Raw genomic sequence first — 12,001 nt, 5'->3', positions numbered from 1 at the left:
ATGCATAGTCAGGTTCTGATCTCCCTTCACTGAGAAAAAAAGTGAATTTCTACAGTTGAGCATAGCACGTGGTGTGTAAGGCTGATCAAGAGGCTGGAGTACCATTTTCACAAGAGGAACAGAAGCAGCTTGTGTTTAGCATAGTAAAATGAAGCCTGGAGGTTCAGAACCCCTCGCTTCAGAGGTATACCCAGAGAGTAAGTGGTAGGAAAAAGAAAGAGCGGAATAATGTTGGGTTAAGAACAAATGAGCATAAATTGACTGAATAAATTTAAATGGAAAGTTAGAGGAAGGTTTTTCAAGTAAGAGCTTTCAGAAAAGTTTTTCTAGAAAGAGTATTCAAGAAATGGGATTTCATTAGAGTTTGCAAAAAGTGTGTACACTTCTGCTTTGCAGCTGAAGTGTCTGTGAAATACTTCTAGTATACATCTAGTACAATTGCGTGCAGAAAACAAAGGTTTTGTTGCAGTAAATCATTATATCTGTTCTAATCCTGTGTACATTTTAATGCAATTTTAATTTTTTTTTTAAAATTGTTTACAGTTAGCAGTTTTCAATGTTGTAGAAAAAGTTAACATGCAAATAGTCAGAAATGGTTCAGAAAGTAATTATAATGTTTGATCATTATATGTTTAAATCTTGATTTCCTTGAATGTATTCTTCTTTTGTTGAATGAAAATTAAAATGTTCCCGGGGACTGAATTGGCACTCATGTAAGCTGAAGAGCTGGTATATCAGAAAATTATTTCCTGAGGATGTGAAAATGCATCTCAGCATCAAATGGAAGGAATGGGTAGTAAAGTGTGGATGGAAGTTACTGTTTAATTTCCTTCTGATCCTTTAGCAGTGGAAACTGCTGAACAGGGCAGTAAAGTAAATTCTATGTTGTATACTTAATCACTAACAATTGGACTCGTTCTGCCAACTCAGTTTATGATACATGTTAAATGAAAAGAATGGCAGTAAGTTTAAAACATGTGTTTTTGCCTTTGTGGCTCACCTGTAGGAAGCTCAGAAAGCGAAACTTTCTATTTAATTGTTACATTTCTTTGTATTTATTTTACTGTAGGTTTGCTCAGCTAAACCTGTGAGGTTTCTTCCTCTTTTTCTTCTTATCTTTTAAGACCATTGCCTCCATAGGATAGAATAGAGGACTGATTGTCTTGTTCAGAGGTTACTTAACATTTGCAAACAGGCATTTGTCGAAAGTGAATTAAATTCATACCCAACAACCTTTCTAATTTATTTTCTTTTAAACATTGAAGTGATAAAAATTAGGCTACTTCATGAGATTATTTTAAAAGTACTTGATAATTGCCCGACTTTGTTTCCATCCATTTGACTTCAATGTTTTCCATCCATGTTTGCTTTAATGAAGACAGGTTTAAGGAAAATGCCTTAATTCAATGCAAATTTATATATTTACTTAAGGAATTTTGTGACTAAGTAACACGTTTTTACTTCTTGTGATGCTGTTGATACTTCCCCAGAGATTAGCTCTTTGTCTCCTGCTTGGACCTTCATCCTGTCGAGACAACAGGAGAAATAGATGAAGATTATAGGAAGGATGCTCTTGATATTGGCTTGGATCACCAAAATAGAGGAAATATTGTGAGGAAAATCTTTTCCTTTTCTCTTTTCCTTTGTTCTTTTTTTTTTCTGTCATCTTCTTTACTGATAGAAGAGGCTTAACTTTTTTTCAGTGGACACAAATACCACCACCATTAATATAAATCCCTTTATGTCATCCTGCAACAATAGACACTGGCAGCTCTTACTCTGTGAGGGCTTCATGCAACATGTTACACTGCACAACTGTCTGTACTGTTTTTAAGTAATTAACCTCTGTCATAAGTTTTTCTTTGCTGTTCTTCCTTGACTGAAACCAGAGCATGACTTGCTAGATATGAGGCATTTTTTCTGGTCAGCTGTTGAGAGCTCACAGTGCAGAGGTTGTAGTTCGGGAAGCAGTGAGCTAAAGCAGTTCAGTCTGCTGTGAGTTCATGGGTGAATGCTTGTGGGGGTTAAGCAGGAGGCCCCTGACATCCATAGAGACAAGGCTGTGAGAAGAGTAGAGTCAGACCTGGCTGGTGGCCTACAACCAGTGTCATGCTGTCCTACCCACTGAGACAGGAAACAGTGGTCACACTCTGTCCCTAAGCCCAGTTTAGTATGCTGGCCTGGCTGCTGCTATGCTGTTTCTGCTGTGAGCATCCTCAAGTAAAAGAGTATCCAGGAGCAGCTTCTCTGCAGTCATCTGTTTTTAGGTATTTGAGGTTTGTTAGTCAGCCCCCTGAAGTCTGAAGGGCAGGCTGGTGTGGCACAGGTGATGGATGTGGGCTTAACACAGATCAGGCCATGCAGAAAAGCTTCGTATATCAACCAGACTCTTCAGAAACACCTTTAGTGTGTCTGTGTTTGTTGTGGCCTGTCAGCCTCTGAGGTGCAGCGCAGCGTTTGGGTCTGTACCCGTGTTTTCCTGCTGAGCCAGCTGCTGCAGTACTATGGCTCATAGAAACAATACAGGTTTTGCCTCCAGTATCCACCAGCTTCTGAGGCAGCAGACAAAGCACAAATAGGAAAAATTAGCTTAGCAAAAATAGGAACCAGATGGGGTGCTGAAGTCAGCTGTGAGACACAGGGATCCTCTTCCAAATGGTAACTCTGTTTCTCTTCGTTGGAGCAGCATAAATGTCTGCCCACAAACTTGAGTGTGAGTGTGTGGTATTAGGGTGTTTAGTGTCCTTTCAAAGCTGAACTCGTGGTCTTTCTGTCCAGATGGATTTGTTGGCAGCTTGTCCACAATTGCATTTGTGTTGCAAACATAGCTGATTTTAAGCAAAAAACTTGGCTTTCAGTCAGAACCACTTGCAGACCACAGCAGGGCCCAGTATAAGTGGACATGGTTCATCTTGGACTCTACTGAGGTGCAGAGGGGCACAGTGCCAGAACCTTCCTGAGGCACAATGCTGGGCAATTTTTCTCCTTATTTACTCAGTGAAAAATTGCCTAGTTAGAGATACAGAAATATGCTTAACGCTACTGCCCTGAAAAAGTATTCCAGCAGGGGATACAGAGGAGCTTTGAAAGACTCTCCTGGACCTAATTTTTTCTGTTGATCTTCTTTGATCACAGCACCTCACTTCTAGAGACCTTTGATAGAACTCAGATAGTTATAGCCCCTTTGCTATTTAAAGTAGACTGTCAGAGACAAAATACTGCCGTTAGTTCAACCCATACACCCAGCTGGGCCTGGAAACCAAGTAGTGGCTGGGAAGCGGGAGGTTTATTTTCGTCTGGTAGCACAGTAATTATTACGGCATTTGGAAGACGCTTTTCTGCTGGCGGCAGGATGGTATAACTCACAGTGATGCTGTGTAAGCACAGCATGTGGGATATTGTTGAGCCTTGCTTCTGGCTGACAGTAATATCACATTCAGTGTGTAATTAAACAGTTCATAAACTGCCTTGAGATGTTTGTTTATGAGCACTTTACAGCAGAGAAGTACAGCGTTTTGCAGGATGCTGGAATTTTTGTGCTCTGCAAAGCATGTGTATTTGATGTGCCTTTTCTTTGACAAAAATACTAAGTGGCCAGAATGCACTATTTTGCTGTCAGTGAAAGACATTCAGCTAGGTGATTTTCCTGCAAATTTCTGTTACTGATTTTTTTCTTTCTTATATTTTAGCTAGATATCAAACTACACGTAGACGCATCTGTATCAATACTGTAGTAAACTGTAATTTCAGATAACAAAATGAGCTTGTATTTTCAGAAACAATGCTTGTTTATGGGGGGATAAGCAGATACACTTAGGCATTGGGTAATATGGTGAGGATACTGTGTAAATGATGGTGTAAGAAAGCACTAGTAAATTTTTGCTGTACTTTATGCCACTTGTTTTGTTTTACCAGTTTAGAGTGAATGAATTTGGAGCCCTGGAGGTGATTACAGATGAAAATGAGATGGAAAGTGTTAAAAAAGCCATGGCTACCACCACCTGGATGGTTCCAACAGCTCAAGAAGGTCAGCTAAGAGGTCACTGAAGTTTTCTGTAGTAGACCATGTTTATATAATGTACCAGTTTTTCTGCAGGTTTGGCCCCCATATTAAAATGAAAACCTTATTTGCTTAATGCACAAAGTATCTCTGATGATCTTACCTCTGTGTTAATAATTATGAAATAAATGTATTTTAAGATAAAAGGAAATAATTCCGCTGTTAAACATCTGAAGTTGAATTATGGATACATTTTTCTCTTACAGTAATTTTTTCTAAGCTTAGAACTAGTGTTTTCCTGTTTAATTTCAAAAGTAGTCAACTTCTTACTCTAAATTGTTCAGAAATTTTTGCTGTTATTTTTATTGAGCTGGTTCTCCAGACTGCTCACAGACCTAACTGACCTCCTACAGTGTTTATTTCTGTCTGTAAACAGCCTTTGTGTAATACTGGTTGCTACTCAACTGCTACCACTGATCTCAGTGTATGTCTCTGCACTTTTGCCTCACTCTTGCTGACTGTACTTTATTACAGTATTAAAATTAGCATGTAATAACCATTTACATTTATCATGAGTGGTAACATTCTAATATTTTTGTAGTATTTGTCTACATAACAAGGTGCAAAACGAGATGCTGTGTGTCCTTTATTTAAAGTGTTGATGTAAGATAACACTTTCAGTGTCCAGGGGAAGTTGGTTTACATGGTCAAAAATTCTGAAAATTTTGATACAATGATGGAGCAGCGTGAAAGAATATCACGTCTGTTTTTGTGATTACTTACAACTACCTGTTTTCCCCTTCTTTTTTGTATTATATTTTATCAATTTTCTTTTTGAATATGCATTCTGCAAGTTGAGAAACATAATTTGAAATTCCATTTTAACAATCATCAGTAACCTTTCACAAAACAGGATAAGAAAAGTCAATGAAAGTTTTTCTTTGCTGTTGTCCCATCATTGTCATGTGACTTCTATAAATAATTGAAACATTTATATCAATGGAAAAGTAGTTTGGACCTCAGCAAGAAGGTCTAAAGCTTCAGAACACAACTACTTTTGGTCTATAGATTTCCAAGTCAGTGATAATTTTTCAAATATTGAAGATTCAAATCTGTGATGCGAGTGGCAGCAACATGATAGTGTAGTACTACAGCAGATTCTCTCTTTAGACTGAGAGATCAAAATTGCCTACAATAAAACACATCTTCATCCCCTACTGTCAGGTAAGCCTGAAAAATCTTGCTACTGAATTAAAGTGTGTTTTTGGGCGCATAAACATATTAAGCAATCATCACAAATATCTTGTACAATCTTTGATTAACTTATTGCTCCCCAAAAGATACAATACTGCTAAAATTTTCAGTTCTGAGAGGAAATGGTTGGTTTGAACTGCTAATGACTCTGGAGTGTAAATATATTGCATAAATAATGTATTATTCTAGTGGAGATGGTCTGCACACAAGAGTTCATTTGATTCAATTTTTAAAGACAGTTTGGTGTTCAAACAAAAGAAATAGCAACTTGAAATTTGCCTTTTGGGAGTGCAAAGTGAACTGCCTTCTTTAGGAACTGGAGAACTTCAGTGCTAAATACTTGACTGTGAGCAAAAGAAACAGCATCCTCTCCTAGGCTACATGCCTCTTGAGGGGAAGTCATAGTTTAGGATAAGTTAGTAACTTAGTATTTTAAAATCTATTTGCTACAAATTAGTTGTTTGTTTGTTTGTTTTTCACTTTTGGTAGACCTCAGGGTTGTTGAGCAATAGCTGCTGCAGTAGAAGACTGGAATGTAGTCAGTGATTTATTTCCAGAAGTTATAAGCTATTACAAGATAAATTCTCCCCAGATGACTCTACATGTCAAAAATGAGGCACGTCAGTGGGACATGAGGTGATGAACTCTGTGCAACAACTCTCTAGATAGTCAGCACAGTTACTATCACAAAATTCACTCTTTCCATGAGTAGCCACTTCAAGCAGTGTCAGTGTGCCAATGATGCCAGAAGAATGAAATCAGTAGATTCTTTCTGGTGTTGCAGTATGAAAACCCAAGTTACTTGTTGTGAATAAACCACATGCAGACACTAATTCTCAGTTCTTTGTTCTAACAAAAGTGACGTGACTTCATTCTGTTTGCTTACAAGGCTTGCTAAGGATCATTGGAAATGTATCACCTAAGTGAATTTATTTTTTCATTGTGCAGCCTTTTCAGAAAAGACAGGGATCCCCACAAAGTTGAAGGAAACTGCAAAAATGGATGGACTTGTTTTCTGTGAAAACTGTTATCACTATGGTACTGTAGAAGAATTTGTTCCTGAAGGGAAATTTTGCAGCCAGAAATGTGCCCAGCAAGTAAAAAACAAGTAGGTACTATTATGAAGCATAGAAACAAAGAATTTGGCGTTAATGCAGCATGAGATAAAAGTGGTGGAATAAAATGTTAATGGTGGGGCAGCCATGTTTTGATGACTCTCCAGCATTTTATAATGTTCTTTCACTGTTTTTAAACTCGGTGCATTATGAAACATTTGCTTTTTGTCTAATGCTGGTGTTGAAGGCAGTCTTTGCTCAGAGGATGCTGTGTTCTGCTGTCAGATGCAAACAGGGATACAGTCTATGGGATGTATGAATCAGTGTCAAACACCCACCCTGTTTCATAATCACTGGAATTAAGATAATCGGTAATTAGATGGTTGGTGTGGTAAGTTAATTGTAATTAAGTTCAAGAGCTGTATTATAGATGACAGTGAGCAAAAACATGAACATACTGTGGTTTCTCAGTTCCTTTTCTTTGAGCTAGTGCTTTTCATCTCATCATAAATGAAGACTTGAGTTAGTAGGTCCATTCCGTGTTGCATTCTGCATTAGAGGAATTTTTAACATCTATGTTTTTGTGCATTTCCCCCATTTTTAGTTAATTGCTTCACCGTTTTCTGTTCTGATTTAGCAATTTGTTCAGTCATATCAACTTTCTCAAATTGGATTTGTCAGTCTTAATAATTACCTTTTCTTTCTTTTCTGTAAACTGCCTGGCAGTCCTAAACATTTCAGTTTGCTTCTCTGCCAGATTTGTTGGTACGTGAGAAAACACTTACTGTTTGAAACATGCTGAACCTGTTCAGTGCAGGCTGACAGCTGTCCTTTTGCAGTTCTATTGTTTGTTTTTCAGCTTAATTTTTTGATGGATGTAATTTTCAGTAGTTTTTCTAAGAATATATTTTGCATAATGCCGTAGGACCTTCCAGCATTTGACCTTTAGATTTACTTACATTTTACTTGTGTTATGAATATGAGAAATGAAATAATATCATTTTTTTTTTTACCATTGTGTTGCTCCTGTAATAGAGAACCAAAGGAGGAAAAGCCCAACTTGGAATGCAATGGGGATGATGAATCCAAAGTCATTCGGAAAAGAAAAACAAAATTACCTCTCAAAGAAGAGACCAGGGATAATGAGGAGAAGAAAGAAAATCCTGATGAAACTGTTAGTATGCATCATAAACCCATTTCTGCAAACATTTTAGTAGGAATTTTGCCTTATATTGCAGTGTCAATAATTTCATCACTCTACAAATAGAACTGACTTCATCACTCCATCAAAGGCACAATAGGTAGTTGGTTTGCTTACCAGTTTAATTATGCCTCTTCAGCAAATTCTAATTGTTGACAATGAACTGATAGAAACTGCTTTTTTTCCTCTTCCTTCCTTTCTTTTTTTTTAAGAACAGAGAGAAAGGAACGTAAAGGAAAACTGATGCTAACCCAGATTTGTTGGGACTGTAGTATAGAAAATAAGACAATGTATTTCCCAGTGCCTATTACTTTGTTACTCTACACATGAATAAACAATTATAGACCAGTAATTTATTTGTAAAATAAAGTTCTGTTAGAGTTAAGGAGAGTGTACTTTTGATTGTAATGTAATTTGCCTTAAAAAAGCACAGCCAACAGTTACCAGGACTTTCTTTGATGCAGGAGAGAGCCTGTGCAAATTGTCTGATTTTGGTGTTCTGACTTATCGTTAGTGGTGATTACCATAATCTCCACAAGGATATAAAAACACACTAAAGCTAACAAAGTAGCCATGTCCAGCTCTGATTTTGCTTACAGAGATGAGTAATCTAACCTCCAAGACTTCCTCACACAAGAAATTTAGAAGCATAGAATCTCAGAATTGCTCAGGTTGGAAAAGACCTTCCAGATCATCAAGTCCAAACGCAACCTAACTATACCACCCTAACAACCCACCGCTAAATCATGTCCCTGAGCACCACATCCAAACGGTTTTTAAACACATACAGGGATGGTGACTCAACCACCTTCCAAGTTCATGTGGCTCTTGCTGTCATTGGCCTGTCTTGTTTTGTAGTAGGCTTTTGGCAGACTCTAGCTTGTAGTGGTGGTTGCTACTTAAAACTTAAAATGCTGGAACTTAGATACATTTCATCTGTACTTAAGATATTTTTCTGAGCCAGAAGAAGCAGCATGCACAGTGTTAACAGCTTTGTTATTTTTAGCAGTGGATGAGTTTAATAGTAGGGGGTTTTGTCCACTGTAAATCTCAAGGTGGCTTCCAGTTTACACATGTGTTGTCTTGTTCCTCGGGGGGCATAAATGCTAAATCTCTCACTCTTCTGGTTGGCTGTGGAATACTTCCTGAAGGAGTGAAGGTAGAAATGAATAACTGACTGGGATTTGGGTTTGTTTTATGCTGCAGTGTAATGCACTTTGGGGCACCTTTTTTTTTTTTTCCTTTTGGAGTTATTTTTGATTTGAAAACAAGAAGTCACAGCACCTTCCTATAGTGTTTGTTTTCCTCACAACGGCTGTTTTGTTAGTGGGAGTAGCACTGTTTGGAGGGAGAAGGAGAGAGCACTGCATTCACAGAATTGTGGAAAGACACAATAGGTGTTGAGGGAGAGTCCACAGCTGTCTTTATAACAGTGTCCTTGGGAAAAATTTGGGGACAGCTCCTTTGCTGCCATGTGTCTGCCCTCCCAATGAGTACTTATTTTGTTCATCTGTTCAGATGCTAGGAAAGCTGTTACTACACAAACAATGAAATAAATAAAAAAGATCAGTGCCATTTTATGTTTAGTCAAGTAATTATACATTTGAACAAAGCAGAAAAAGCTGTGAAAAAGGTTTTCCTTCTCACAATATTTTGGAAGCACGAACATATCAAAAGTACTGCTATTTGTGTCCAGCTCAGTCAGCCCTGCTGAAGGCTCTCTGATCTGTCCCTGGCATATACAAAGCCATGCTGGCTGACAGCCAGGTTCCGGGAGTGTTCTGTCTGTGTTTTCCACTGTGTTTGCTGTGATTTGTCACTGGTTGCTTGCTTTGTTTTTATTAGACATCTACAGGTTTGTCTGAGGTAGAGGAGATCTATGTGGAACCAGTTTAAATGAAGTCGAAGTTAAACCTTGTGTGTCTCTTTTTTAGCTATTAGACTTCTAAACTAACATTTGTACTCTTTTTATTTAGGAGGACAAATCTGAAGGCAGAATTTTGAGAGTCTCACAGAGAGCCAGGAGAAAAAGAAAAGGGGAAATAACAGTTTTGAAACAAAGTAAGTTAAATTATTAAACAAAATCTCAAGTATCACTGATTTATGTGATACCCATCTCTTTTTGAGAATTGTCAGCATTGTTTCACCGAATTTTTATCCACTATTCAGTACGGTTTTGCCTATCTGCAAAAAGACAGTGTCAGTGTTACTTATAGTAATTAAGTTGTAAGGACTGAAGAACTGAGAGAACAAAGTGGAAACTTTGGGGACATAAAACAACTCTCGGAGATTGTTTGCTTTTTACAAAGAGCCTGGCAGTGTGGAATCACATAGTAAGTGTAAATGTAGCTGATGCACAATTTAGATTTTTTTTCATCCCTCTAAAGAGTGCCAGTATTAAGGAGAATCAGACCCATTGAGTTCCCAGATGTTGAAAGACATGTATTAAGCAAAAGTGAAAGTTTCCTTTTCTTTCCTTGGGGATCAATTTTGTATCTGTGGTGTGGCTGGAAATAGACACATTTATGGAACTGTTTAGGAATAATTGCTATAATCAGTCCGAAGGGAAATATACTCCATGAAGTGGCATAATAAAACATTTTAAATGAGCACTGTTTTTTCAAGCTGTTCATATGATAGATACTTTTTGGGAGATTCAGAAAATCAGTACTCACCAGAAAGCTACGTCTTGCCCTCCAGGGTGTTTCTTTTGGTATACTGGGAGCCATTACCAGAAGTTACCTTCAGCACAGAGCTCGAAGTAGTTCTGCTACACACTAGGTATATGATATACTGATCAAGGATACGATGTGGAAAAGTTACAGAAGATTCTCTTCCTGAGATAGAATTACTCCTGAAATATAAATATCATTTCTGCAGTTGTATCCAAAACTGAGACCATATCAAGTATGTGAGATACAAGCACAAAGCTGATGCTGAATGGACACTGCTGCCCACTGACAGAATGATTTGTATAGATTTGTCTTGTTTGTTACAGAAAATTTCAGTTCAGCACATAAACTGTGATATAATGGAACAGAGTATATTCAGAACCAAGCATATAACAGTATTATTGTGCTAAGCAACGCATCTCTTAAATAAGAGAACAGATAACAGCTGGGTTTATCAGAAGTAAAATGGGCTTTAAAAGCACTGAACGATTGCCGTGATTCTGAATTTTGTTATCTTTTGGTTGAATTATGGCTTTCTTTGGGAGAGTTTGGCATCACTAATGTTACGGTTCACGTTGTAAATAAAACACACTTAGCCAGAGTATTATTTAAGAGGCTTATTTCTCTTGTGAGTAGCCTGCAGTCAGAATCAGACCAGGATCACGTTGTGGATGACGAGAAATCCTCCTGCTGACACAAGCTTATGATCTGAATTGCTAAGCTCCGTGCACAGAGGAGGCATTTTAGGCAGTGAACAGCAGAGCGGAGTGGAGGTGTATGAAAATAGATGTGTACATGGCCAGCCTCACAAACCATCTGTTTTTTAAATTCCTGGCTTTTGCTAGTACAGTTAGTGCCTTGCTTTCGAGGCCTAAAACCTGCTACTCACTGCTGTTTCCTTAAGACGAACTATAATCAATAATGCATATGCAAGTATATGCAAGTGTCCATACTACGTAGTTTCTATTTATGCTAGTGAAAAAATGGGGCTGGAAGAAATGACTGGTGAAAGTTCTGATGGTTTGGAAAAATTATTGTTAAATCACTGACTTTCTACCCAAAAACTACAAAGTGATGAATACTGTCATAGAATAAAGTGTTTCAACTAAGGTTAAAAAAAGAACGTCATGACTGCTACACAATTTAAAATGCTTTAGTGAATTGGAATTTTATTTTTCTGAAGAATTTTTTTAAAATACAGACCTACTTTGTATGATTTGATCTGATCTTCTTAAGTGTGTTTGCAAATTATACATCTTTAGGAGCAATAAGGGAAAAGAGGCAGAAGGCAAGATTACGTAAATTGTTCTCATCACGTGAAAGAGCTTTTTCTTCTTACTAATTGAGATTGGAACCGATGGAAATGATTCTGTACAAACCTGCATGTTCATGGTGCCTTAAACCTACACAACTACTGTTTTCTTGAACTAAATCCCAAGAAACACCATGTATGCATTTAATGAGATGTAGATTTGAGATTGGTATGTTATAAACTTCAAAATGCTTATTTTCTAGAGAAATTAACAGAGAAATCTTTTGTTATTCTATCCTTTACAGCTGTATCCTCTAAAGGGAAGCAAGCATGGTGTTGGGCATCCTATCTAGAGGAAGAAAAGGCTATTGCAGTACCTACTAAGCTTTTTAAAGAGGTATGACCTTCTGGTTGAAATCGCCATCAACCAGTGAAGATCAGGAAATTTCTAGGGAAATCAATTGAAATAAAAATAATAAGATGTTACACTTCTCTAGTGGTAAACCTATGTGGTTACAGCAATGCATCAGCAATCATCAAAGTATTCAGAATATATGTAAAATTGGT

The 12,001-nt window shown here is 37.5% G+C and overlaps 1 protein-coding gene across 9 annotated transcripts in view; it reads left to right on the top strand.

The window, feature by feature from the left end:
* The window catches only part of L3MBTL3 (L3MBTL3, histone methyl-lysine binding protein), a 73,625-nt gene that overhangs the window by 18,848 nt on the left and 42,776 nt on the right, over positions 1-12,001 (top strand). For all 9 annotated transcript variants that reach the window (XM_021390946.1, XM_021390944.1, XM_021390953.1 and 6 more), the window contains 5 exons: positions 3,916-4,027; positions 6,203-6,362; positions 7,345-7,483; positions 9,487-9,571; positions 11,740-11,831. In XM_021390946.1, the coding sequence (XP_021246621.1) occupies positions 3,916-4,027; positions 6,203-6,362; positions 7,345-7,483; positions 9,487-9,571; positions 11,740-11,831 (588 nt within the window). The remainder of the gene's footprint in view (positions 1-3,915; positions 4,028-6,202; positions 6,363-7,344; positions 7,484-9,486; positions 9,572-11,739; positions 11,832-12,001) is intronic.

This window comes from Numida meleagris, chromosome 3 (genome assembly GCF_002078875.1).
Source record: "Numida meleagris isolate 19003 breed g44 Domestic line chromosome 3, NumMel1.0, whole genome shotgun sequence".
Taxonomy (NCBI): Eukaryota; Metazoa; Chordata; class Aves; order Galliformes; family Numididae; genus Numida; species Numida meleagris.
The sequence above is the reverse complement of the archived record's forward strand: the minus strand, read 5'-3'. Positions and strand labels throughout refer to the sequence as shown.